At 49.8% G+C, this 27,473-nt stretch overlaps 1 protein-coding gene across 1 annotated transcript in view; it reads left to right on the forward strand.

Moving 5' to 3' along the window:
- The window catches only part of CLDN1 (claudin 1), a 49,328-nt gene extending 22,224 nt beyond the window's left edge, over window positions 1–27,104 (forward strand). The window contains exons 2-4 of the mRNA XM_069617453.1: window positions 8,847–9,011; window positions 24,469–24,553; window positions 25,942–27,104. Of these exons, the coding sequence (XP_069473554.1) occupies window positions 8,847–9,011; window positions 24,469–24,553; window positions 25,942–26,104 (413 nt within the window). The 3' untranslated portion in view covers window positions 26,105–27,104. The remainder of the gene's footprint in view (window positions 1–8,846; window positions 9,012–24,468; window positions 24,554–25,941) is intronic.
- Window positions 27,105–27,473: the final 369 nt, after the last annotated feature.

Genomic DNA, 27,473 nt, shown 5'->3' on the forward strand with positions numbered 1-27,473 from the left:
CGCTGGGCAGGCCCCTGGAAGCCACCTCCGTTTCTGGGGTCCTGGAAGGGGGCTTCTGCCGTGGTTTCTAGTGGCTAGCCACCTTGAGCAAGTGTATCCCTGCTTTAAAGCTCAAAAGGGGTAAAGGAATGAATCATTACACATGTGCACAGCATCCAGGAATCTATGAAAAAAATCTCAGCCAGCTCAGTGTGTTGAGTGCCAGCTGCATTAAAGGTCCGTAGATAACACGCAGCTGAGAGTATCGAACCCTGATGAGGCAAGCCCCAGCTTTTTATCTTCTCAAGGTCGATCTAGTGAGTTCCCGCAAGTGGATTAGAGCCTCTTTTCAGAAACAACCTTAAATGGAGTCAAGGTTTGTCAAGTAAAAACAAGCATTGGCAATGCCAATAGTTTTTGTTTTTATAGGCAACTCCTTTGGACACGCAGGAGGCCTACTGGCTGAGTGCCTGGCAGAGAGGCCAAGCAGGCGGACAGCATGAATGAATGGATCGCCCATAGGAAAAGAGTGCAGTGTCCCTACACAGCCCCCAGTCCCCGCTGCCCACTGTCAAAGATTGCCTTTAAGGACCAAAGCCACCAGGCTAAGCCATGTACGAAGCTATTCTAATCTGGAAAGGCCAACACGTCATTTCAGGCGTGGACAACATGTCCGTTTGAAGACAGGTATGTCTTGGGGGGTCGGAAACCTGTTGCTCTCTGGATGTTTTGGACTGCAACTCCCATCATCCTTCGCCAGCATAGTCAATGGCGAGGACTCATAGGCGTTATAGTCCAAAACATTCAGAGAGTCACAGGTTTCGGACCCCTGCTATCGAACGCTGAGAATATAGACCCAGTAAAGTGTACACGCTTCATACATTTGATACGGACAGAAGCACTTTGAGGCTGGATTGCACATGCCCAAGAATTGAAAGAGGGGTTCTAAATGGGTGCTTTATAACATAGTGTACTAACTCAACCTAATTTCACAATTGTTAACGAGCTGGGGAGTGCCTCGCTTTGAAAAGATGAATGCTATAATAATGGCTTTATGTTAAGTATAGACATGTCTGATATATCTTCTGCTTGGTGTTCAGAGAAACAGACACGTTTTACAATCCACATTTGCTTAGTACGTAATTTAAATCCATTGTTGATCCAGAAGAAGGATGGGCCGGAACACGTAGAAACTCTGTGGACTGATTGGGAAGGAAATCGTGAATGGTCCATATGAGTGTTCTCCCAATATGTGTGGAATTTGAAATGTTCGGTCCGTGGTGTGTGAACGAATAAAACTGTTTGTTGAGGAAAAAGACGGGTGGTGGTCGCACATGAGTGCCCCAAACTGAAGAGCTGTTAACTGCATGTTCTTTTTTGACCGTGATTATGTACACACATAATAACATGTACAACGTTACTGTAATTGATGGCAGACACTGGCAATGGGGCTGCCCCCCACTCCCTACAATGATCTGGTCGGTGGGAGAACACAGCCTCCAGCACACACATGCCCTGCAGTGAGGAAGGCGTCCAGTCCCTTTCTCTTTCCGTGGCATCATGGAGCGAGCAAACACCCTGCAAGCCTGTCCCAAAACGGCCCAAGTAGTAGTCACGTGTTTGTGCTCCAAAGAAACACGAAGGTGGCATGTTGCGGATATGTGCACACAATAGCAATGCCCGTACTGTCTAACTTATGCCACAGGCTGAGTCTCTCAACGCCCATGGGGGGGGGGGGGGAGTGGGGTGCTTGCCAAGAAAGCAGATATAACGGGGTGACTTAAATGGCATGCTAAACTCCCCAAAAGCTCAATCCGGAACACCGTGCCAGGTCTAACTACACTGGGGCAAACCCGGCCTTCTAGTGGGGCAATGCAAGCACCTGTTATGAACAGTTAAACATCTGCAGGAATAGTACATTTTTTTGTGTGGGGGGGGCAGGGGGGGTTGAATCAGAAGCTAGAGTTCAGGTGGGTGCGGACATATTATTATGCATCTAGGGCAGTGGTCTACAAACTTTTTTGGCCGGAGCCCCCCTGAGCAAAATTTGGGCAGGTCGGGAAACCCCAGAAATGCCAAATGGACAGTATATATTGCGCGCCGTCACCTGCTCCCATCACAGTCGCTGGGTCCCTCATACCACTCCTACCCAGTCCCTGGGTTCTCCCCACCCCATCACACACCCTGGGCTCTCCCCACTCTGCTCCCACCACTATCCCATGGTTCCCACCCATTGTGCTCCCACCATAGTCCCTGGGTTCCCCCCATCCCGTTCCCAACAAAGTCTGAGGGCCAGTGGCGGCTGGTGATTTTTTGAGTGGAGGGGCATAACTATTTCCCCCAAAAAATGTCATAGCAACCGAGCATAGTGAGGGGGGTTCGGGGGGGGGTTCCCCCTGTGAATTTTTTAAAAATAATGGGTTAAAATGTTGCATTGTAGAGCATACTTTTAACAAAAAAATGGGTAAATAGCCAAACAGTTTGCACTTGGTGCTGGGGGATCAAGGGGGCAGGCATGACATTTTTACTGGACATCTATGATAGATGTCCAGTAAAAAGATACCATCCCTGTCTCCTGGGCCCCACTGGTCCTAACACAATCAACATGATTATGTGTGTATGCAAGGCGCTGCACATTCATACAGCAATCACTCTATCATTCACACGAGCATCCATCACCATACACTCACTCAAAACATGAGCATACACGCATCCATACACATGTTTAAATAAGAACAATGAACATAAACGTACCTTCTGCACTGGCCTGCGTGTGGGTGCTGAAACGCCCTGCTCCGGGCTGCTCTGTCCATATGTGCGAGGAAGCGCAGGAGCTCCCCCTCGGACATGCATACATGCAGTGCCCCAGCCAGAATTTCCAATGAGCTATGCAATGCTGGCGAAGCAACACGCCCAGCACTTGCATGGCTCAGTGAGCATGTGTGGCTGGGGAACTAAACTGTCAAAGGGAAGCGCTGTTTCCCTTTGACAGTTCAGCCAGCACAGGAGCACTCCATCAGCTGGAAAAAGCAGCTGAGGGAGTGCTCACTGTTTCACTGGACTGGCTCCTTAGCCCCTCCATAATGGGTGAAGGGCCACTGGGTGGGCGCCCCCTCGCCATTATGTATGAGCCGCCAAGCTCGGACTGGCCTAGAGGGCAATGCCTGTACCAAAAATGTAAAATGCTAGTGTGGGCCAGTCAAAATGGGCCCCCATTTTGGCCAATGTGGACCAGTTTGATGAGTTACTTAACTATGCAGTTAGTCATTTTGACCATTGTTGCTGAATATATCACAATTTACTTACATTTTAACACAAAGCACCCCCTTGGGTACTATTGAAACAGTGGGCTTCATTACAACTCTGGCGGTAGCTGTGCTGGTAAAACCGGCACGGCTGCCGCTGGAGTTGCCTCCGGGTCTGGCACCCGCGAATGGGCAATTACCAGGTCATGCCGAGCTAGGCGGACCTGATAATTGCCCTTTCGCGGGTGCCGGTACCGGTAGATCCCAATTCCTATTTGAGCCCCATAGTGCTCAATGGGAATGGGGAGCTCGGATGCACATCCCCGTTAGCAACGGTGCCGGTGCATCCGACGAGCTGTGCTCGCAGGTGCCGCACGGCCGGCCAGGTCAGATCTGGCAGGCTGTCAGGTACCTGCGAGCACAACTCTTACTATGGTGGTACGGTAGCAACAGTGCCAGTAGCTTACCGGCACCGTTGTTACCATACTGCCATAGTTGTAATGAGGCCCAGTCTGTGACTAAAGGAATGAATGTCCATTTACAACTGAGGGCCACTTTTTCATTGTTGCCTGATACAGTTTCATGCTTCAGCCCGACCATGTGAGCCACCCCAGCCCATTTCTTCCAATCAAAAAAAAAAGTTTCTTTTTTTTATATTTCATGCTGAGCTCTCAGGGCCCCCCAGGGCTGCACCCGCAGACCCCTGCAGGGTCGCGCCCCACCGTTTGAATACCGCTGGTCTAGGGGTAAAAGTAGTCATTTATATGAATTTCCATTATTTCATTTCTATGCCTTTTACTAATGTTTGGGATGGATGGATGGATGGATGGATGAATGCATGCATGGGGGATGGGATGGATGCATGGATGAATGGATGAATGGGTGGGTCAATGAATGAATTGGTGGGTGCCTCCCTGGCAATCCCCGCACCTGGGGACTGTTACTCTGTACCCCTACAGTCCCCCCACCAGCACTTATGTTGCACTTACCCTGCACTTGCCATCATTTGGCCGTTTTATCTTATTTATTCTACTATCCCTGAACTGCACTTTCCCCTCTCCCTTCCCCCACGCACTTTTCCCTTTCCCCTCCCATGCACTTGCGCGATCCGAATGACACCTGGCCTAGTAGGATCGTTGTCTGTCTTCCCTCTGTCCACCTCCCATGCCTTGTCGCGCCTTGAAACACTTGTGTATGGGCGCGTTATAAATGCCATATCATATCATATCATATCATGGATGGATAGACGAGTGGGTGGGTGAATGGTGGGTAGGAGGGCATGGTAGTGACGAATCGGTACATGGATGGATGAGGGAATGGGTGGATGGATGGGTGGGTGGATGAATGAATGGGTGGATGGATGGATGGATGGATGGATGGATGGATGGATGGATGGAAGAATCGGTACATTGATGGATGAGGGAATGGGTGGATGGATGGATGGGCGGTTGGATGGGTGGGCGGATGGATTTATGGATGGGTGAATGTAAGAATCGGTATATGGATGGATGAGGGAATGGGTGGGTGGATGGATGGATGGATGGGGGAATGGGTTGATGGATGGGTGAGTGGATGGGGCATGGATGGATGAATGAGGTCAAAATACATCTCAAAGTTTTTACCGTGAGACACCGAGCTTGTAGTTTTCTTTATGATCATTCCCCAGGTGTCTGTGATGTAGGGGAACGCCCACACATAGTTCAGAGGCCATCACTTAAAGACAATGATTATACACAGCGATAAGTCGGCGTGTCAAGACTTACTTTCTATATATGAATAGATGTGCAGTAATGCAGAGCTCGGGGGTGTGGGTCTCACGCCCTCTGAGACACGCCTTTCTTCACCCTCCAGTAAGATTGGGTGTGGCCTGGAATCCTCACCGACTTTCAGAAGCAGGAAAGACCTCGCCTCGCTCTGAAGCAACTAGTACCAGCATGCCCTGCAGCAGCGGGTACCAGCCAGCGTGCCATGCTCATCGCAAGCAATGCCCCCTGTCTCTGTTTTAATATGTGTACCACTGTCGACCTGTTTCCTGGCACCCCGGCCTGTCTGCGTGACTCGCCTGGAGCTTGCAGCTGCTGCTTGGGAGCTGGGAGCTGGCAGCTTAGAGCTGTTCCATGACGTCACTGCCAGCACCCTGTGCGTAGGGTGAAGCGGAGTGGCACCTGGGAGGAGGCACCCGGGACGAGACTACAGCCCCAGGCAAAAGCAGCACTCAGAAGAGTTGGCATATCAACCTAGCACGTTTGAATATTAATGGGGAACGCCCAACCTTTTTCTGTTACTTCTCATTTCAAATGGAAATTGTGTTTGTGCATCCCTTCCAGTACTGTTTCCTTGGAAATAACGGTTTGGAGATGTGTTCTTTTGAGAAAGGCCTAGGCCAGCTCTTCTGGTGCGGGAGGCGGCCATCTTGTAACATGTTATCTTCACGGCAGTAAAGGCAAACAAATGAGCAAAAGGCCTTTGCAAGTGGGGAGGAGGCTGTAGGCAGGGGCACCGAATACGCTGGTGCTCCGGGCCCGCGCCACCCCCTCGTCCCCATGAAAGGCCAATTGTGTGGAAGTCTCCATACGTTACAATGGGACTTTTTGTTGTTTCCACCTCCCCCCTAACCCTAGTCCCTGCTGGGGAAAACCAAAAGTCTGCGCCCCCAGCTGTAGGGGCTAGTGTTTGAATTGATGGTAGGCCAATGACAATACCTTTATTGACTAGAAAATAGTGACCTGCGATCTATGTCCCCGGTATGAACACGCTCGCTCGATCCAGCGTACGCGCAGCCCCAGGAAGTGAGTAGCAGGCAGGGTGCAGCCCAAAGCTGCATTGTATCTTTCTCCTAACGCGCAGTACTTACCGTAAGAGTGGCTGGTAGGGCCGAATGGTGGGCCTACCACAGTTGACACAATCAGTAGGACTTGGTAGCACCTGATCAGAAATAGCCTGAGTCAGCATGAGTGACAGAAAGTGGTTGCCCTGTGGACTTTAAAGGTATCGACTCGTACAAGTTGCTGAACTCACATAATAATGGGAGCACCTAAGTCAAAGGCATCATAAGGGCAGGAGAAACACGACGTCTGTTGTAGAAAAAAAGGAGAACTCCACCTTTTCATAATCATGGTGTGCCAATTCTGCCAGTCCAGAATAAGGGTGTTACTGGAGTCTATTCATCCATCCATGGACTTTCCACACACACCACACACACCACGCTGTGTACATCTGAGTATTGTATTGCACTGGGTGGGTCCTTCTGTCCCCTGAGTCTATATCCAAATCCGACCCTACTGCCTTGAGTGTTTGGGACCCTTGACGTCATAACGATGACCCTCAGGGACGTCATTTAGGGGTCGCCAGAGGTCGCAACTGTCTCCCTCTGTGGTCTCCCTTGCAATCTAAAATAAATAAATAAATAAATAAACTTGTTTTTTTGTAATGCAAGCTCCTGGGCTGTGGCCGGCACCAAGTGGCTATTTACTTCTGGAGTGGCTGCTTTCTTGTTAAAAAAAAAGAAGAAAAATAAGAACAGGAGGGCAACAAGTCTAACACTTTCAGCACTGACCCTCAATAAGAAAGAATAGGAAAACCAAATAGTGGGGGTCATTACAAGTTTACAGGTCTGGTAGTAACGATGCCGGTAAACTACCGGCACCGTTGCTACCGGACCGGCAAACTATGAGTTGTGCTCACGGGTGCCTTTCTACCTGGCGGGCAGACCGGCACCCGCGAGCACAACTCGTCGGATGCACCGGCACCATTCATGACTGATGCCGGTGCCTCCGACCTCCCCATTTCCATTGAGCCCTATGGGAGCAATGGGTACCAGCACTCGGCGATGGGTAATTACTGGGTCCAGCGGGGCTGGAATAACCCGGTAATTGCCCATTGGGGTGCGAGTATTTTCACAAGTTTGGCTAAGCAATGTGTCTTTCTGAAATTCTATACAATAATTGCTAGACTCATTAAAGGTTTATTTCAGTCCCACTTCAGGGGGTGAGTCACTGATTTAGTCTGTTCTTAAACACCTCAACTCAGCCTTTCATCCTTCTGAGGTCGATAAACGATTACCAACACAGGTTGAGTGATATTGGGTGTATATTTTTTCTATATAAAGCGCTTGCGTAAGTGCTTTATAATAACACATCATTATCATTTGGTCATGGACATGTGCTTGCATTCACAGTAATTTGGTAATATGGGCCTATACACACTGAGCTTAACAATACATATGGCGATCCATTCTTGCATGAAATGTACATCACATTATGGTGATATTGTAACCATATTTTTTGTAGTCTACCTAGGAACAATGCTATGTGGTGCCACTTCCTGTTTTGTCAAGGGGTGAAAGGTCGTGTTCCATAGCTTCTCGCATTATCACTTCGGAGTGGGGTCAAATGACATCACTTCCTGTGATGTCATCAGAGGTCAAGGGTCGTGTGTTGTCACTTCCGCTACCCCTGGCATTTTGGTGAAATGACGTCCCTGATGACCCTATACATATACATGTCTCTAAGGGTGCCTGTACGGTTGCGACTGAGCCTGTGCACAGAGTTCCTTGCCCTAGCACCCGGATTCTGCTTGCAATCCTTCCTTTTCTAAAATATGTGTGGAGAGAGGAAACATTAACCGCGTTTCAGATATGTTATTTCACACACTATTGAGGTAGGCACACACGACAATTATTGGAAAATCCTACTCTGGTGGACAGCCGTGGTACCCTCACATTTGAACCCTAACCCTTTTCAAATGCGTATAATGCTTCAGTGATGCAAACATTTTTTTAGGGGGAGTGTTTTAAAAAACTAAATGAATATTAATTCCAGTATGCATAAAGTACTAGGTGATACAAGCATAGAATCGTTATCATTATTAAGGTTAGTTGTCATTTTCCCAAAATCTTCTTTAATTTTATGCAAAGCAGGGTGGAGCCTTCATTGCTGCTATTTATCAACTTCCCCTTTCCCAGAGGAGAATGTTAAGAGTACAATAAGAGAGTGCCAGAGTGTCCACTTGGAATGATAACCAATTATAACACATAATCTATAGGGTTATTCTAGACGTTGAAATGTGCTTTGCTCAGTAAGACAACTGTAACACACTTATTATAACTACAACATTTGGTGTACGTGATCATTACAAATAAACATTGCAATATTTGAAAACGAGCCAGTTTACAATGTTAGTGACAATACATAATTTCCTTTTTTGTTTTTTTAATAACTTCTTTTGCAAAAAAAAAAAAATCCCACACCCTTTTGAAGATACGTTTTTTTCTCTGGTTACACTGCTGTCAGCAACCGCTGGCGTGGCTCTAACACATGGGCACTCGAAAACATGACAGAAAGAGTCAGAGACACAGACCGAGACAGACAGCGACAGTGAGAGCAAAAGAAAGCAGTGAGAGAGAGAGTAAGAGAGAGGGAGAGAGAGGGAGGGTGAAGGAGAGAGAAAGAGAGAGGGGTGGTGAATGTGTGTGAGAGAGCGAGAGAGTGAACGGGAGAGAGAGAAAGAGAGAGAGACGCGGTGGGGTGGAATGAGAGAGAGGCAGAGAGACAGCTCGTTCGGCACACGTTCCTCTGGGCTCAGCTGATAATAAGCGCTATCTGTCTTCTCACCCTCTTCCAGGCACGCTGCAGGCCACCAGAGCCCTGATGATTTCAGCCATCGTCGTTGGACTCATCGCCATATTTATTGCTGCCATGGGGATGAAATGCATCAAGAGCTTTGAAGATGAAAAGGAGAAGAAGGCGAAGGTGGCAATCGCTGGCGGGGTGGTCTTCCTCATCGCAGGTCAGTGAGGGGGGGGGGGGTGTTACTGGAGGATGTATGCAATGCACAGTGGACTTTTTCCATCCCAAGGACCCACTAGTGTCGTGTCCAAGCTTAGCCGTGTGTTAGGCCACGGTGGTAATAAGACCACCTTTGGCCGTGGGCATGTGGTAATAAGACCACCTTTGATCGTGGGGCATGTGGTAATAAGACCACCTTTGATCGTGGGGCATGTGAGACCAATACATTTTGATCAGCTCCTATTTGCATTAAACAATATGACACGAGAAGAGGCCACTCGTCAACACTAGAATTGGTCACTCGTCTAAAGTAGAAGCGGTCACTAGATATATGAACCCTTCAAACCTTGGCCAAGATGCAAATCAAACATGTTAATATTCCCAGTCTGGTCATGCTCCCAAAATCTTCTTTAATTTTATGCAAAGCAGGATGGAGCCTTCATTGCTGCTATTTAACCACCTCCTCTTTCCCAGAGGAGAATGTTAAGAGTACAATAAGAGAATGTCAGAGTGTCCACTTGGAATGATAACCAATTATAACACATAATCTATAGGGTTATTCTAGACGTTGAAATGTGCTTTGCTCAGTAAGACAAGTGTAACACACTTATTATAACTGCAATTCATGGTGTAAGTGACCATTAGAAATGAGCACTGCAACATTTGAAAATGACCCAGTTTAGAGTGGGTGTTTAGGACCCTTGATTTGGTCAAACCCTTCGACTCCTATGGCAAGAAATGAACATGCATCATTGCCTGCAAATGCAGAGAACAAGGCTTAAGCCCTGCCCAAGCTCCTGAGGGGACTTCAAAAAGGAAACTGGGACATTTTGAATGATTAAAGAAAGGCCTTTACTTTTTACTGAGGGCAAATCGGGGACACAGAGGGGGGCCTGGTTTCGTGGAGAGGTTCTTGTTCAACCACAGTCTGCTCTGGTGATATTTTACAGTTCCGCTTCCTCCTACGATGGAAGACACCCTTCCTGTCAACCTTTTCCTGAGCAGGCCAGAGGTTCAGATCAACCTTTCGTTAGGCGCCCCACACTGTGGCTGTGCATGAACAGGGGTGAATTACACAGGGACCAAATCAGCTGTGTCCGTCACAGGTGGCCTCTTCATATCACCTTGCACCCGCCACCAGCTGGCTGCACTTCTCAGTCATTGTTCCTATTTATTGGTTCTATTTATTTACTGTTATCCTATGTACTGCACTTCCGATCCCCCTTCCCGCTCGCACTTTGCCCCTTCCCGCTCGCACTTTGCCCCTTCCCCCTTCCCGCTCGCACTTTGCCCCTTCTCCCCTCCCCGGCATATGCGCAATCTGAATGTCACCTGGCCTAGTAGGATCGTTGTCTCGGTTCTCCCCCTGTCCCACCTCCCTTGCCTTGTCGCGCCTTGAAACACTTGTGTATAGGCGCGTTATAAATGCCATATCATCTCATATCACCTGTATTTTCAACTTCTGCTTGATGGCCTTCCTCAATATGGCGGGCCTGGCGGGCCTGGTCTCTACCGTACTCACAAAGCCGGGTTTGGGATCAAGCATTCCTCTCAGCATGATCTGGTGTAATTCTAAACTCTCCCACACTCAAAGTTGGATGAAGATCACCCAGACGCCCGGATGTTGAATGGATATCATGTCACGACCTGTCCACTGGACCCGGAAGTAAATGCATGTAATGTCCTGGAAGAATAGCTCAGCAGCAACGTGCTCGCCTTGGTAGCAAGACGACACGAAGAAACATAGGTTCGATCTCTGGGTCCTCGCTTGGAAACCTCTGGGTATTTAAGTGCGATATAAATACGCAACTTACAAAAAACAACTACGCAACTAAAAACAATAACATTCCTGTAACAGCGCCTAGATGCCCGCGGGCTGTGTGAGCGCTTTAAAAATGCAAAATAAATAAATAAAATATATCAGAATAAACCTCAGTGCCACAATGGGAGAGGTTATCTGATGTCAAGATACCTCAAAATAGAGTCAAAGGTAAGTACATTGGCTAAATTGCCCCCAGACAATGGAGCACATTCCTTGCTGAAATACATCAGCAAGAAAACCTGCCTGTTTGTAGACTATACAATGTACCAACCTAACCAGAACAGGTCCTGGCCACTAGTACTAGCGCTTAAATGTGCCCACCATCGGTTTTCTGGGCTCCACACACGGCAATGGAAGGAAAATGGGGTGGATTTTTCCCCTCAGTGGTCTGAGTCTCTAAGCACAGAGATGCTCGTCACCACTGTATCGATGCACCACTGGCCTCAGCTCATGGAAGGCCGCTGCAGCCGTTTTCTGCTCACTGCCAGAGCGCCTGGAGACCATGCCAATGACATCTGGGCGCTGTAACATAACATGTATAATCTGACTGCAGCCTATTGCGCAAGACGCACCCTCCAGCGCTTCATTGTCAGCAGATCCAAGGTTGCACCAGAGCAACCCAGCGGCGCCGCCGCCACCGCGGTGACTCGCCCACTTCACATCAGCCTCCATACCTTGGGGGCGCTCTTCCATGGACTTCACACGGAGGTGCTGTTCACTTCTGAAACTGCTCAAACGATTAGGCTGAGTAGTGTGGGTTCACTTTGCTTCTCTTACCAGATCCCTACCTAAGTAATAAATCACAGACAACCTATGCGTATGGAAAAGTTGTAGGCCGTAGGCATTTTATTTTCTTACAGAAAATACAACACAACAAAATAATTACACTGCCATATGCTTTTGGGCACATTGTGTCCAGTCCCGAAGTTGCCCAAGGCTCCTCCTGAGTCGTCCTTGTTATCCCTGGGCCTTCGTTCCTGGGCACATGCCACCTACGACATGTCTTGGACCGTGTACCGAAAGAGTACTCAGTGTTCCTTCTTCTGCCTGCTCCTTCTTTCTCGGACCGTGTACCGAAAGAGTACTCGGCGTTCCTTCTTCTGCCTGCTCCTTCTTTTCTTGGACCGTGTACCGAAAGAGTACTCGGCGTTCCTACTTCTGCTTGCTCCTTCTTTCTCGGACCCTGTACCGAGAGAGTACTCAGCGTACCTGCTCCTGCCTGCACCCTTCTTCTTCCGTTATTATTGTAGAGTGGGTTGGGTGGCAAACGTTTTTCCTTCCCCTTCTCCAGGTACCAAGAGCCTACCCGAGAGAGGTGAGCTCTTACCTGGTTTGTGCTGCCTCTCCTTTTCCAGGCTTACTTATACCCCCCCGGCCTTTTGTTCCAATTCGCACCTACTCAGGTGCTCTCCTTTTCCAGGCTTACTTATACCCACCCCCCGGCCTTTTGTTTCTTCCTGGGGGCGGCCGGGTTACCCCCCCTGACCTCTTGCTGTTTCCTGCCCTTCCTGGGCTTTTGTTTCCTGTGGCACCATTCGGACGCCCCTCCCTACGCTTTTGCGCCGTTTTCCCCCCACCCTGCGCCTAAACTCCCAGACCCTCTATCGTCCCGCATTTCATGCGGCCCGGGGCCTGGGTCAGTCTACAGCTTTCATGTGCAAAAAGAGCCCATGGGTGTGGAGTGCATCTGTGCACATAGAGTGTGTGCAGTCATCATCAGAAATGGGCACAGGTTGCCGGTCCCTCCCTTTCCCAACTGCTGGAATAAACAGCAGATGCTGTTGGAAGGTGCTAGACTTACAATCCCTGCCCGCTGATATGATATGGCATTCATAATGGGTGTATACACAAGTGTTTCAAGGCGCTGTTGCCCCCAGCAGTGCTAAATGGCGAAGTTGCGATGCGTGTACCACAACCACGGCAAGGCAACCTCCCAATGTCCAAAGAGGCTGCCCTCGTTTCTACATCACCAGTCTGATGTATCTACTAATTTAGTGAACATATACCCCTGTGAAGACCCTAGGCGTTTACCTCGATGCTACACTCCACGCCAGGTCAATGCTATTGCAACCTCAGCCGCTTACACTACTAAACTGATTCATGGCGCCAGACCATTCCCAGCCCCAATCAGTTGTCTCACCATTGCAAGAGCCATCATTGGAGCTCGGTTGGACTACTGCAACATCCTCTTCGCCGGTACATCGGCGCACAACATCGGGAAGCTCCAAGTGATTCAGAACAATGCTATCCGAGCAGCTCTCAACATTCCTAAAAGAGAGCACATCTCGGAGGAAAGGAGCAATGCCCATTGGCTGTCGGTCAAGGAAAGGATTATCTTTAAATCCTTATCTATCACACACAGATACCTGTCCAATTCTGCCCCGCTCCACCTATCTCAAAGATTCACGAATGCCCAATCCACCAGGCCTGTAAGGCGGGCTTTCACCCCCAGACTTGTCCAACCTAAATCCAAACGGGCAGAAAGTGGGGGTGCGAGTTTCACTTCTGTGGCAGCCAACCAATGGGACTCTCTCCCACCAGACCTAAGAGCGGAACAATCCTACTGGACCTTTAGAAGGGCACTGGAAGCCAGGCTGTTCACCTAAGCCTTTACCTGACATGTGCATATGTTTGCTCCCTCTATACCATAATATGAGTGTAACCGGTTGTTACAGCGCCTCGATGCCAAGGGTTTTGTGCGCTTAATAAATGTAAAAATACATAAACATAATTTAAGGGCCAGTGCCCCTTGCAAGACTCCAAAGCCTGATGTCTTCTTTGGCACGGTCCTGGCAGGTAGTGGCACTGCTGTAGATTTCACAATACTCCACCACGATGGGCCTGGCACGTGAGCTAGAAACGGTGGGGGGAAACATTGGGTATTAGGTGACTGCCAGGGTCGGACTGGGGCATGCAATTGTCTCGGGCACCAATGGAAAAAGTGGCCCACCGTTGTAAATAGCAATTCATTCCTTTTGGGACAGACTGTTTGAATAGTACCCAAAGGGGAGATTATGGCTAACGTGATGCAAATTGTACATTTTAAAGAATGTTTATTCAGCAGCACTGGTCAAAACTACTAGCCGCAGAGTGAAGTAGAACATGTGCCAGAAAAGTGGCCACTTTGACCAAAACACGGTCCCGCGCCAGCATCTTGGCTTTTTCGTTCGGGCATTGCCCTATAGGCCAGTCCGAGCCTGGTGGCAGCCACCTGCCGTGGACCTTGCATGTATTATTAATAGTCAACACTTCTTGATATCACCCGAGATTAAGAGATTGTGTTCATTTTATCATTCTCACTGAAATAACCCCGGTGCCGATACCCAGCGAAGACCACGAGCTTAGAACAGAAAGCCCAGAAATAGGGGGTCAATGATTGTAATGTAACGCAAGTACTGGGGTCAAATGCATCCGGTAAGGCTGGCATGAACCATACACTTTAACGGGTTCAACCTCCTTCACTAGTTAGGACCAGGAGACCAGTGTATGGTCACTGTAGGGTCCCAGAAGCCCGGAGACAAGAACACAAGCGCACTCATCTCCGCAAGAGGCTCTCACAAAAGGCGGCCATGGCCCCCTCCACAGTCTCAAGCTCACAGCTCGGTCTGGTCAGCCTCACCTTATGGCCATCTGCAAAAATGCCTTCAATGTGTACTTTGTATTACCTCCGCTCCAGCGCCCAGATACCCACGGGTTCGGGGCGCTCTACAAATGCTAAACAATAATAAATAATGAAATGAAGAATAAGGTCAAATGCAGGCAGCACCAGAGCATTCATGCACACACACGTGACAGGCGGGGGCTGCAGCACGCACGTACATCCTCACACTGGGCCATGCTCAGCTCCAGCCTGCCTGCGTTAGCATTGCTGGGGCGACAGAATGACTTCTGGGGGGGGGCATACTACAAAATAAAGGATAACCAGAAAACCAGTCATGTGCTATCCAGGGTTCAGTGCTGCAAGGTTCAGTGCAGCAAGGCTCAGTGCAGCAAGGTTCAGTGCAGCAAGGCTCAGTGCAGCAAGGTTCAGGGCAGCAAGGTTCAGTGCAGCAAGGTTCAGTGCAGCAAGGTTCAGTGTAGTAAGGCTCAGTGCAGCAATGCTCAGTGCAACAAGGTTCTGTGCAGCAAGGTGCAGTGCAGCAAGGTTCAGCTCAGCAAGGTGCAGTGCAGCAAGGTTCAGTGCAGCAAGGTGCAGTGCAGCAAGGTTCAGTGCAGCAAGGTTCAGTGCAGCAAGGCTCAGTGCTGCAAGGCTCAGTGCAGCAAGGCTCAGTGCAGCAAGGCTCAGTGCAGCAAGGCTCAGTGCAGCAAGGTTCAGGGCAGCAAGGCTCAGTGCAGCAAGGCTCAGTGCGCAAGGTTCAGTGCAGCAAGGTTCAGGGCAGCAAGGTTCAGTGCAGCAAGGTTCAGTGCAGCAAGGTTCAGTGTAGTAAGGCCCAGTGCAGCAAGGCTCAGTGCAACAAGGTTCAGTGCAGAAAGGTGCAGTGCAGCAAGGTTCAGTGCAGCAAGGTGCAGTGCAGCAAGGTTCAGTGCAGCAAGGTTCAGGGCAGCAAGGTTCAGTGCAGCAAGGCTCAGGGCAGCAAGGCTCAGTGCAGCAAGGATCATTTTCTGCAAGGTTCAGTGCAGCAAGGTTAAGTGCAGCAACGCACAGTGCAACAAGGCTCAGTGCAGCAAGGTTCAGTGCAGCAAGGTGCAGTGCAGCAAGGTTCAGTGCAGCAAGGTTCAGGGCAGCAAGGTTCAGTGCAGCAAGGCTCAGGGCAGCAAGGCTCAGTGCAGCAAGGATCATTTTCTGCAAGGTTCAGTGCAGCAAGGTTAAGTGCAGCAACGCACAGTGCAACAAGGCTCAGTGCAGCAAGGTGCAGCGCAGCAAGGCTCAGTGCAGCAAGGCGCAGTGCAGCAAGGCACAGTGCAGCAAGGCTCAGTGCAGCAAGGCTCAGGGCAGCAAGGTTCAGGGCAGCAAGGTTCAGTGCAGCAAGGCTCAGGGCAGCAAGGCTCAGTGCAGCAAGGATCATTTTCTGCAAGGTTCAGTGCAGCAAGGTTAAGTGCAGCAACGCACAGTGCAACAAGGCTCAGTGCAGCAAGGTTCAGTGCAGCAAGGCTCAGTGCAGCAAGGTTCAGGGCAGCAAGGTTCAGTGCAGCAAGGCTCAGTGTAGCAAGGCTCAGTGCAGCAAGGTTCAGGGCAGCAAGGTTCAGGGCAGCAATGCTCAGTGCAGCAAGGCTCAGTGTAGCAAGGCTCAGTGTAGCAAGGCTCAGTGCAGCAAGGTTCAGGGCAGCAAGGTTCAGGGCAGCAAGGTTCAGTGCAGCAAGGCACAGTGCAGCAAGGTTCAGGGCAGCAAGGGTCAGTGCAGCAAGGTTCAGGGCAGCAAGGCTCAGTGCAGCAAGGTTCAGTGCAGCAAGGCTCAGTGCAGCAAGGTTCAGGGCAGCAAGGTTCAGTGCAGCAAGGCTCAGTGCTGCAAGGCTCAGTGCAGCAAGGTTCAGTGCAGCAAGGGTCAGTGCTGCAAGGCTCAGTGCAGCAAGGTTCAGTGCAGCAAGGCTCAGTGCAGCAAGGTTCAAGGCAGCAAGGTGCAGTGCAGCAAGGTTCAGTGCAGCAAGGCTCAGTGCAGCAAGGCTCAGTGCAGCAAGGGTCAGTGCAGCAAGGTTCAGGGCAGCAAGGTTCAGTGCAGCAAGGCTCAGTGCAGCAAGGTTCAGTGCAGCAAGGCTCAGTGCAGCAAGTCTCAGTCCAGCAAGGTTCAGGGCAGCAAGGTTCAGTGCAGCAAGGCTCAGTGCTGCAAGGCTCAGTGCAGCAAGGTTCAGTGCAGCAAGGCTCAGTGCTGCAAGGCTCAGTGCAGCAAGGCTCAGTGCAGCAAGGCTCAGGGCAGCAAGGTTCAGGGCAGCAAGGTTCAGTGCAGCAAGGCTCAGTGCAGCAAGGCTCAGTGCAGCAAGGCTCAGTGCAGCAAGGCTCAGTGCAGCAAGGTTCAGTGCAGCAAGGTTCAGGGCAGCAAGGTTCAGGGCAGCAAGGCTCAGTGCTGCAGGGTTCAGTGCAGCAAGGCTCAGTGCTGCAAGGCTCAGTGCAGCAAGGTTCAGTGCAGCAAGGCTCGGTGCAGCAAGGCTCAGTGCAGCAAGGTTCAGGGCAGCAAGGTTCGGTGCAGCAAGGCTCCGTGCAGCAAGGCTCAGTGCAGCAAGGCTCAGTGCAGCAAGGTTCAGTGCTGCACGGCTCAGTGCAGCAAGGCTCAGTGCAGCAAGGCTCAGTGCAGCAAGGTTCAGTGCAGCAAGGTGCAGTGCAGCAAGGCTCAGTGCAGCAAGGCTCAGTGCTGCAAGGTTCAGTTCAGCAAGGCTCAGTGCAGCAAGGCTCAGTGCAGCAAGGTTCAGGGCAGCAAGGTTCAGTGCAGCAAGGCTCCGTGCAGCAAGGCTCAGTGCAGCAAGGCTCAGTGCAGCAAGGTTCAGGGCAGCAAGGTTCAGTGCAGCAAGGCTCAGTGCAGCAAGGTTCAGTGCAGCAAGGCTCAGTGCAGCAAGGCTCAGGGCAGCAAGGTTCAGGACAGCAAGGCTCAGTGCAGCAAGGCTCAGTGCCGCAAGGCTCAGTGCAGCAAGGTTCAGTGCAGCAAGGCTCAGTGCCGCAAGGCTCAGTGCAGCAAGGTTCAGTGCAGCAAGGCTCAGTGCAGCAAGGCTCAGTGCAGCAATGTTCAGGGCAGCAAGGTTCAGTGCAGCAAGGCTCCGTGCAGCAAGGCTCAGTGCAGCAAGGCTCAGTGTAGCAAGGCTCAGTGCAGCAAGGTTCAGTGCTGCACGGCTCAGTGCAGCAAGGCTCAGTGCAGCAAGACTCAGTGCAGCGAGGTTCAGTGCAGCAAGGTGCAGTGCAGCAAGGTTCAGTGCAGCAAGGCTCAGTGCTGCGAGGTTCAGTGCAGCAAAGCTCAGTGCTGCAAGGTTCAGTGCAGCAAGGCTCAGTGCTGCAAGGTTCAGGGCAGCAAGGTTCAGTGCAGCAAGGTTCAGTGCAGCAAGGCTCAGTGCTGCAAGGTTCAGTGCAGCAAAGCTCAGTGCTGCAAGGTTCAGTGCAGCAAGGCTCAGTTCTGCAAGGTTCAGTGCAGCAAGACTCAATGCTCCCACTTCCCTGCATGGGTGTGAACATTGAGGAATGGAACATTTAAACAAAAGCCCTGGGGTATAAACAGTGTCTGGTGCACTCTTTGCTTTTATCAAATGACATTAGCATGCAAACCGGATGTAAGATGCTTGGCACTCAGAGAATCCTGCTTTGCACATCACCCCAGGGCACAGTGGCACGTGGACACATTTACTAGCTGCGAAAATGAAGGCGAGGTCTCTGAGCGATGAAGTCGAGGCCATGAAGGACGCGAATTATCCATTGTTTTGAAAAAAGACAGCTCAAGAACCGGGTGAGGGGTTGGGGGCAGAGTTGGAGTGGGGCATACAAACGGGCCAGGCACCCATGAAAAAGTGTCAAATGAACTGAAATGGAAACTCGCTACTTTTTGTGACAAACTGTATGAGTACTACCTAGAGTGACATTTTGGCCAAACATGTTGCAAAGGTCTACAAAAGTTGAGGTACTCCCACTCATGTGAAGGGAGAGATGATCCACGACAACATTGGGGTGATCTATCAGTGTAACAGAATGGTTTCCAAGACTGGCGGGATGGGTGAGGTGAAAGGAAGGATGCCTCAGGACAGCAGTGGGGTGATCTAACAGTGTAACAGAATGGTTTCCAAGACTGGCGGGATGGGTGAGGTGAAAGGAAGGATGCCTCAGGACAGCAGTGGGGTGATCTATCAGTGTAACAGAATGGTCTCCAAGACTGGCGGGATGGGTGAGGTGAAAGGAAGGATGCCTCAGGACAGCAGTGGGGTGATCTATCAGTGTAACAGAATGGTCTCCAAGACTGGCGGGATGGGTGAGGTGAAAGGAAGGATGCCTCAGGACAGCAGTGGGGTGATCTATCAGTGTAACAGAATGGTCTCCAAGACTGGCGGGATGGGTGAGGTGAAAGGAAGGATGCCTCAGGACAGCAGTGGGGTGATCTATCAGTGTAACAGAATGGTCTCCAAGACTGGCGGGATGGGTGAGGTGAAAGGAAGGATGCCTCAGGACAGCAGTGGGGTGATCTATCAGTGTAACAGAATGGTCTCCAAGACTGGCGGGATGGGTGAGGTGAAAGGAAGGATGCCTCAGGACAGCAGTGGGGTGATCTAACAGTGTAACAGAATGGTCTCCAAGACTGGCGGGATGGGTGAGGTGAAAGGAAGGATGCCTCAGGACAGCAGTGGGGTGATCTATCAGTGTAACAGAATGGTTTCCAAGACTGGCGGGATGGGTGAGGTGAAAGGAAGGATGCCCCAGGACAGCAGTGGGGTGATCTAACAGTGTACCAGAATGGTTTCCAAGACTGGCGGGATGGGTGAGGTGAAAGGAAGGATGCCCCAGGACAGCAGTGGGGTGATCTATCAGTGTAACAGAATGGTTTCCAAGACTGGCGGGATGGGTGAGGTGAAAGGAAGGATGCCCCAGGACAGCAGTGGGGTGATCTATCAGTGTAACAGAATGGTTTCCAAGACTGGCGGGATGGGTGAGGTGAAAGGAAGGATGCCTCAGGACAGCAGTGGGGTGATCTATCAGTGTAACAGAATGGTTTCCAAGACTGGCGGGATGGGTGAGGTGAAAGGAAGGATGCCTCAGGACAGCAGTGGGGTGATCTAACAGTGTAACAGAATGGTTTCCAAGACTGGCGGGATGGGTTAGTAAAAAAGGAAGGATGCCTCAGGACAGCAGTGGGGTGATCTATCAGTGTAACAGAATGGTTTCCAAGACTGGCGGGATGGGTGAGGTGAAAGGAAGGATGCCTCAGGACAGCAGTGGGGTGATCTATCAGTGTAACAGAATGGTTTCCAAGACTGGCGGGATGGGTGAGGTGAAAGGAAGGATGCCTCAGGACAGCAGTGGGGTGATCTAACAGTGTAACAGAATGGTTTCCAAGACTGGCGGGATGGGTGAGGTGAAAGGAAGGATGCCTCAGGACAGCAGTGGGGTGATCTATCAGTGTAACAGAATGGTTTCCAAGACTGGCGGGATGGGTGAGGTGAAAGGAAGGATGCCTCAGGACAGCAGTGGGTTGATCTAACAGTGTAACAGAATGGTTTCCAAGACTGGCGGGATGGGTGAGGTGAAAGGAAGGATGCCTCAGGACAGCAGTGGGGTGATCTAACAGTGTAACAGAATGGTTTCCAAGACTGGCGGGATGGGTGAGGTGAAAGGAAGGATGCCTCAGGACAGCAGTGGGGTGATCTATCAGTGTAACAGAATGGTTTCCAAGACTGGCGGGATGGGTGAGGTGAAAGGAAGGATGCCTCAGGACAGCAGTGGGGTGATCTAACAGTGTAACAGAATGGTTTCCAAGACTGGCGGGATGGGTGAGGTGAAAGGAAGGATGCCTCAGGACAGCAGTGGGGTGATCTATCAGTGTAACAGAATGGTTTCCAAGACTGGCGGGATGGGTGAGGTGAAAGGAAGGATGCCTCAGGACAGCAGTGGGGTGATCTAACAGTGTAACAGAATGGTTTCCAAGACTGGCGGGATGGGTGAGGTGAAAGGAAGGATGCCTCAGGACAGCAGTGGGGTGATCTATCAGTGTAACAGAATGGTTTCCAAGACTGGCGGGATGGGTGAGGTGAAAGGAAGGATGCCTCAGGACAGCAGTGGGGTGATCTAACAGTGTAACAGAATGGTTCAGGACAGCAGTGGGGTGATCTAACAGTGTAACAGAATGGTTTCCAAGACTGGCGGGATGGGCTCAGGACAGCAGTGGGGTGATCTAACAGTGTAACAGAATGGTTTCCAAGACTGGCGGGATGGGTGAGATGGGTGAGGTGAAAGGAAGGATGCCTCAGGACAGCAGTGGGGTGATCTAACAGTGTAGGGGAGCACAGCGATTGCTGCGGTGAGGAAAGGGAGGGTTGAGGAGAGTAGTAGGGTGGTCAACCCCTATAGTGAAAGGATCTGCAGGAGCAGAGATATTGCTGAGATCAGGCAAGGGCTGTTCGAAGAGAGCAGTGAAATGGTCTAGCAGTTTATTGGAAGGAAGAAATGGTCAAAGTGAGTGCAATGGTCTACAAGAATTTGAGGAACAGCCCAAGCGAGGGGATGTGTGATCGAGGAGAGTGAAGGGAATGGTCTGCAAGGCCAGAGGGATTACTGAGGTGGGGGCAGGCATGGTTGAGAGGAGTAGTGAGATGATCTAGTAAGGTATGGTCTTCCGTGACCTGTGCACCTCGCTCTCCCTCTCTATTCTCCCCTCTGGTCCTACCCACTCAGCTGGAAACACTCTCGATGGCTTGACCCACACTGATCTTTTTCTCTCCGCCCCACTCACCACCCTACTCTCCTGGTCGGACCACTCCCTCCTCTCCTCTTACCTGGGTCCTCCCTGCCACCTGACCTCACCTCCCCAGCTCTGCCAACCTTGTTCAGGGGCATACGCCTGATGAAACGATTGTCAGATGCTGCCTTCGCATACACCTTAATCCCCCCTCTGCTCTCACTGCAGACTCTACCTCTGACTCCGCTCTCAGCAACCTCCATCTTGCCATCACTAACACTCTGGACATTCCTGTTTGTCATGAGGATCCACCTGAAACATGCCACCAAGAGTAACACCAGGTACGATTCTGAACTTGCACCCATGAAACGCAAGTGCAGAGCTGCAGAACGGAAGTGGAAGACCTCAGGCCCACCCTCCAACAAACTGGCCTGTCACCTTCTCCAAAGGCAAAATCGACTCTCGCTTTCTTCCAAGAAAAGGGCTCACATCCAGGCTCGCATCTCTGGCGCATCCAACAACACGACTGAATGCTTTAAAATCAGCAAGGAACTAGCCAACCCTTCTACAGCCTCCACCTCTTCTCTCTCAGGCCCTCTGCAATGCGTTGGCCACACACTTCACTGCAAAAACTCAGGACATCCTGAGCACTCTCTCTTCCTTTTGCCACTCCTCCTCCAATCCCCCTCCCACCTTTGTCCTCCCACCCTCCCTCTGCCTTTCTCTCCTCCTTCTATCCTATCACATCCAATGAGGTCACTAGAGTTGTCTGCTCTCTGAAGGTCTCCTCCAGACAGGTCTGCCCCTGTTCCTTTAGAACTATTAAGGACAATACCTGCTCCCTTGCCCCTGCACTTGCTTATTTCTGCAATCACCCTCTTGCTACTTGGTGTTTCTGCTCTTCCCTCAAGCACTCTCTTGTGTGCCTCCTCCTGAAAAACCCCTCTGCTGACCCACGTGTCCGGCTAATTACCACCCCATCTCTTATCACCCCCTTCCTTGGGAAACTCTTGAATAAGCTGGTCTTCCCCAAACCGACCCGACATACCGACCTTGCCGGTTACCTACACAAACATCAATCTGGATTCCGGGCACCCAGAGGCACCGAAACTGCTCTTCTGAACACCCGTGAAGAACTGCTCACATCTCTTGACTCTAACCCTCCAGCTGTCCTTATTCTACTTGATCTCTCCTCTGCATTTGATATGGTCAACCACTCCATCCTCATAAAACAGCTCCACGATACCTATGGTAACTCAGAGCGGGCACTGAACAGGCTGACGTCCTTCATCACTGATGTCCCTCCAAGGTTATCCTGGGCTCTTTCTCCTCTCCTACCTCTATCTCCACCTGTAGTGTTCCCCACGGCTCCAACCTTTCTCCCCGGCTCTTTAACACCTATCTTGCTTTGCTTGCACACCTAATTTCCACTTTCTCCCTTTACCACCAATGTTATGCTGATGACACACAACTCTTCTTCAAACTTCCCTCTGATCCTCTCCTTACTTACTCCCTTCATCCCTGACTGATTATCTGACATCCAGTCCTGGTGTGCCTCCAATGATCTCTGCCTCAATTCCAGCAAGGCTGAGATCCTTCCCATTGGGACTCCTGCTCCCTCTTTTTTCCCTTCACTCTGGCCACCCTCTATGCATTCTCCCCCTTCTCCTTCATCTGAAGCCAGAAACCTCTGAGTCATCTTCGACTCCTCTCTCTCCTTCCTCTCTCACATCCAGGACCTTGCCAAGAAGGCCCACTTTCAACTCCACCTCCTCAAAGGAATCCTTCTTTTCCTCACTTTCCCCCAGAAGATCAATGTCTCTAGAGCTCTGGTGCTCTCTAGGCTGGACTACTGCAATAGCCTTTCCTTAATCTACTCTCTCTACGTCCCCTCCAGCTAATCCAGAATAGGGCTGCAAGACGTATCCTTGGCTTCAAGCCCAGGGACCGCATCTCTCAGCCCTAAAATATCTCAACCGGCTCCCGGTTGCTGCAAATATCAAATTTAAATCCCTCTGCATCATTCATAAGGCTGGCTGGGACCATGGACCACGTTATCTGCAACTTGCTCTCACTAAACGCACTCCCTCCAGATCTTTACGCTCCTCCAGCTCCAACTCTGCATGTCTAGCACTTCTCTAAGCAGTGAGCTGGTGGCCGATCTCTTTCCTCAGCTGGCTCCCTCCTCTGGAACAGCATCCCCTTTCCTCTCCGTCTTAAGACGGATCTCCTCAAATGTCAGAAGCTCCTCAAGACTTTCCTTTTCACCTCCTCCTTCCCCCTCTCGCTCCCTTGCTAAACCCCACACTCACTGAGATTGGTGGGCAGGGCCTTTATGTTTCCTTCTGGGTCCTGGCCTTTCCCCTCCCCCAATCACTTTCAGCCTCTGCCCACTCCCAGCACTTGCCTTTGGGCGCCCACTGCCCTGTGCTGTCTCACAGGCCTGCAATTACTGTATTGGCAGTTGGCCACTATCACCAAGTGATCTCTGCCAGGCACTTAGTAGCTGCTTGAACATACTCCCTAGCACTTCCCTCAGTGGATCTCCTAGCACTTAGCCCCTCCCCCTCTCACGTCCCTTCCCGCTCTCTGCACGTGCCCGCTCTGAAGGCTCACAAGGTCTAGCAGGACCACCTCTTTCTTTCTTTTCATTGTTATTACATTTTCCTTTCATTCCCATGTTCCCTCTCCGTTGCACTGTGGGAGCTTTGAAACACAATTTACTTGATGTATAAGCGCCTCACAAATGCACAATAAAATAAAAAATAAAAAATGTAATGGCTTTTTGCGCGGAACTGGTGAGATGAACAAGGTTAAGGTAGGACTGATCTAGCAGACTGGACAGTGGAGAAAGAAGGGAGAGGGCCATTTGGCACCCACACAATTCAACAAGTCTTTAGCCCATTTTGTGAGGCAGCTTAAAGAAATTAGCTGATTAATGATTGGTTGACTGGGCACCACTGGGGAGTCATGCACAGCTGGAATAACGTTACCACAATGAAGCCTCCATGTGATGAGCCTTTTCTGACTCCTGACTTGGGCAGACTGCCCTAAAACGAGCACAATGTTTTCTCACACTGTGTCAAACACACAGGGCCACCCAATTCCCAGATCTTTCCAATGGATATCACTCCTCTTGATGTTATGACACTGTACACACACAGGTGTAGCATGCCTCAGAGCTGGCCAGATAACCTAAGGCAAGCGGACCGCTACCCAGTAATGCTGCTTTCAGAGGCTGTGTGGCTTGGGCAAGAATGCTGTCCCTTTCTGCTGGTCTTATGTCAGGTTTGTGCCTTCGAAGTAGACTTACTCATAATGTACCCTCTATCCTTCTTCAGGTCTTGCGGTCCTGATTGCCACATCCTGGTATGGAAGCGTCATTGCGCGTGATTTCTACAACGTCTTCACCCCCACCAACACCAAGTGAGTACCCCTAATGTAGTATCCCTGGTCTCATGGCGCAATGCCAAGCTATGCTGTAAATATAGAGAAGAGTCTCTCAGCTGGAAGGGCAGCCTTTCAAAATCAACATATTGCTCAACAGGGGCATTGGGCACACACAGAGGAAGTACAGAACTGGATGAGCACATCTGGAGACAATACCCAACATGCGCCAAACAGTAGCCGGAGAAATTAGCAGAACTGTTGGTGTGTGCACCCTTGCATGGGACGTAGGCGGTCAATGGTCCAGGGGTTCTGCAATATGAGTGTAGGGATGGAACCCCCACTCCGGAAAAAGGTGGGAACAATGACCCAGTGTTTCACAAGTCATTCATTTGTGAGAGTTCCTACGTCACTGCGAGTGGTTGAACGCAAGGATCGTAAAGGAACGGTATCTGGTCTTTCCATCGAAAGCCATACCATCAAATACCATACCAGCGAAAACTATTAATTGAATTGCCTTTCCATCAAAAAGCATATTCATTGAATAATTTTCTATGGTTAATTTCGATGGATAGGGTTAGAGTTAGGGTTAGGGGTTACGGATGGGGCTAGGGTTAGATTAAGGGTTAGGGTTGGGGCTAGGGTTAGATTAAGGGTTAGATTAGGGTTAGGGTTGGGACTAGGGTTAGATTAGGGTTAGAGGTTAGGGTTGGGGCTAGGGTTAGGGTTAGGGACATTTCAGCACTGGACAGCTCCATGTGACGTTTTAATGAAGAAAATTAAAGCATCGAAATGCTATCTTTTACATTTAAAAGTACATATCCATTCGATGGAAAAGTTTCGATGGATATGTACTTTTAATGTAAGATATAGTATGTGGATGCTTTTATTTTCGATGCATCTTTTTCGATGCATCTTTTTCGATGCATTGGCATTTCGATGCATCGCAATGACTATAAACCTAAAAGAACTGTTCCATTGGTTGAGTGATGCCCGATCTTCCCAGGGCATCATTATAGATACTCTTTTAGCACAACTGGAGGTGAGGGACAACACTGCAGGGGTGCCAATTCATATCAGTGTAGCAAATGTCCTGCACTACAGCACTGGCTACACAGATGCATGGAAGGTTTCCAGTTTTACAAATGTGCATTTTTCTGGACACAATATGGACAACAGCTGTACATAAATGCTAATCAACTGTTAATTGAAATGTGTCAACAAATATTCCTGAGTAATCTCAGGATTGGTTTTTCAGAAATAAACAGAACCGAAACAAATATGTTTTTCCATAATGAGTGTGAGTGTTAGGCTTAATAAGCAAACATTCCATGCAGAACAATGCAATGGATTAGTTTTCTGAGACCTGCGTCTTTGGCTGTTGCGTGACTGAGCTTGACGTGTTGCTTCCCTTCTGCCTCCATTAGGTATGAGTTTGGCTATGCTCTGTTCATCGGCTGGGCCTCTGCTGTCCTGGCCCTCCTCGGGGGAGGTCTCCTTTGCTGCTCGTGCCCAAGGCGAGAAACTTCTTACCCACCGACAAGAAGCTACCCCAACGCTGCATCCTCCGGTGGCAAGGACTATGTGTAACACGGACTAGTGCCAACAATCAAGCACTCAACAAGACCTTGAAAGGCTTTGACAATGAGATGCGTTCTGCCCCCTCTCATCTCATCGCCATTGTTTTTAAGAAGGGGTGTTTTTGGTGAAAGAGAATACATATGTTCTTTGTGACTGTGGAACCAAACGACACTTAGCAGCTTTGTACATCTCCTCCTCAGCGTGGACTGGAATAATTTGACGCATCACAGCAAGTTACATTCCAGGAGTTTATGACGGCAGTATAGTATCACTTCAATGCAGCCATAATGTGGGCAAATTGGGCCCCCATTGCCATCATCGTCTGATCATGATAACATGTTGGCATCATGGTTCTGCTTTTTAAAAACGATCACTCTCCCACCAACTAACCAGTCGGGAGTTACAAAAGAAACACTTTTCTAAGTACACATATATATTTTTTTTACAAAAGAATTGATGCATGAAGCTTGCTAGGCTGGCGCTGTAAAGATGGAGAGGTATAAGGAGCGTGGGAGGTGGATGGAGAATGGGAGGTGGAAGGAGCGAGGGAGGTGGAAGGGGCATGGCAGGTGTAAGAAGCAATGAGAGCCCCTGCAATACATTTGTGGGGATTAAGCTTTACATTTGCCTCTATTTGGTTCTAGACGACATTACTTTTTTATGAAATGCTTTTTGGTCCTCATAAAATGTAATATTAAAAGAATGAACGTTATATATCATGCAGTATTTTCACAGCATTACGTTTCCTGATTTTGTTTTCTTTTTAATAACTTGGAATGTGTTTTTAGGCAAACTGTCGATTACAGGATTGCTTCGTACGCTTTCTGTTTCCGTAGAATTTTAGAACTGTACAATTGTAATAATACTTTGCATTGTACCACATAGCATTTCAAATCTGAACATTTCGCAGTGTAAAGTGCAAGCTCCGCTATCACATGTATTTCCAAACAATGCTTGTATATGGCTGTTTTTTGTAATAATAAAATGATACTCGTTTGAGGTGACTTTTTATCTGCTGAATTCACATTGGAAACAGGGGTCCATTTTTTTCACATGCCCATACAGGACACCTCTCTTTATGCTGCAGGAACATGTGTTATTGGTGGCATTTGTCATGTCTAAATATAAGAACTGAAGGCTAGCGTCTTTTGAAGCACCAGCTTGCTTTATTTATCCTACAGCTGTTATTTAGTTGTTTCTGAATTAAAAGTGGTAAGGACCCCGCTCCCCTCTGTACCAGTGCTGGTGACATCTCAACAGTCCTCCGCAGAATTGCATGAGGTGGGCTTGTGAACTGTGGTCCCCTAATAATCCTACCCTCAGGGACAGATCACTACTCATTCTCAAGGACCACCAGGCTCCGGGAATGCAAACTTTC

The sequence above is a fragment of the Ambystoma mexicanum genome, chromosome 10 (assembly GCF_040938575.1).
Source record: "Ambystoma mexicanum isolate Mex_15411 chromosome 10, UKY_AmexF1_1, whole genome shotgun sequence".
Taxonomy (NCBI): Eukaryota; Metazoa; Chordata; class Amphibia; order Caudata; family Ambystomatidae; genus Ambystoma; species Ambystoma mexicanum.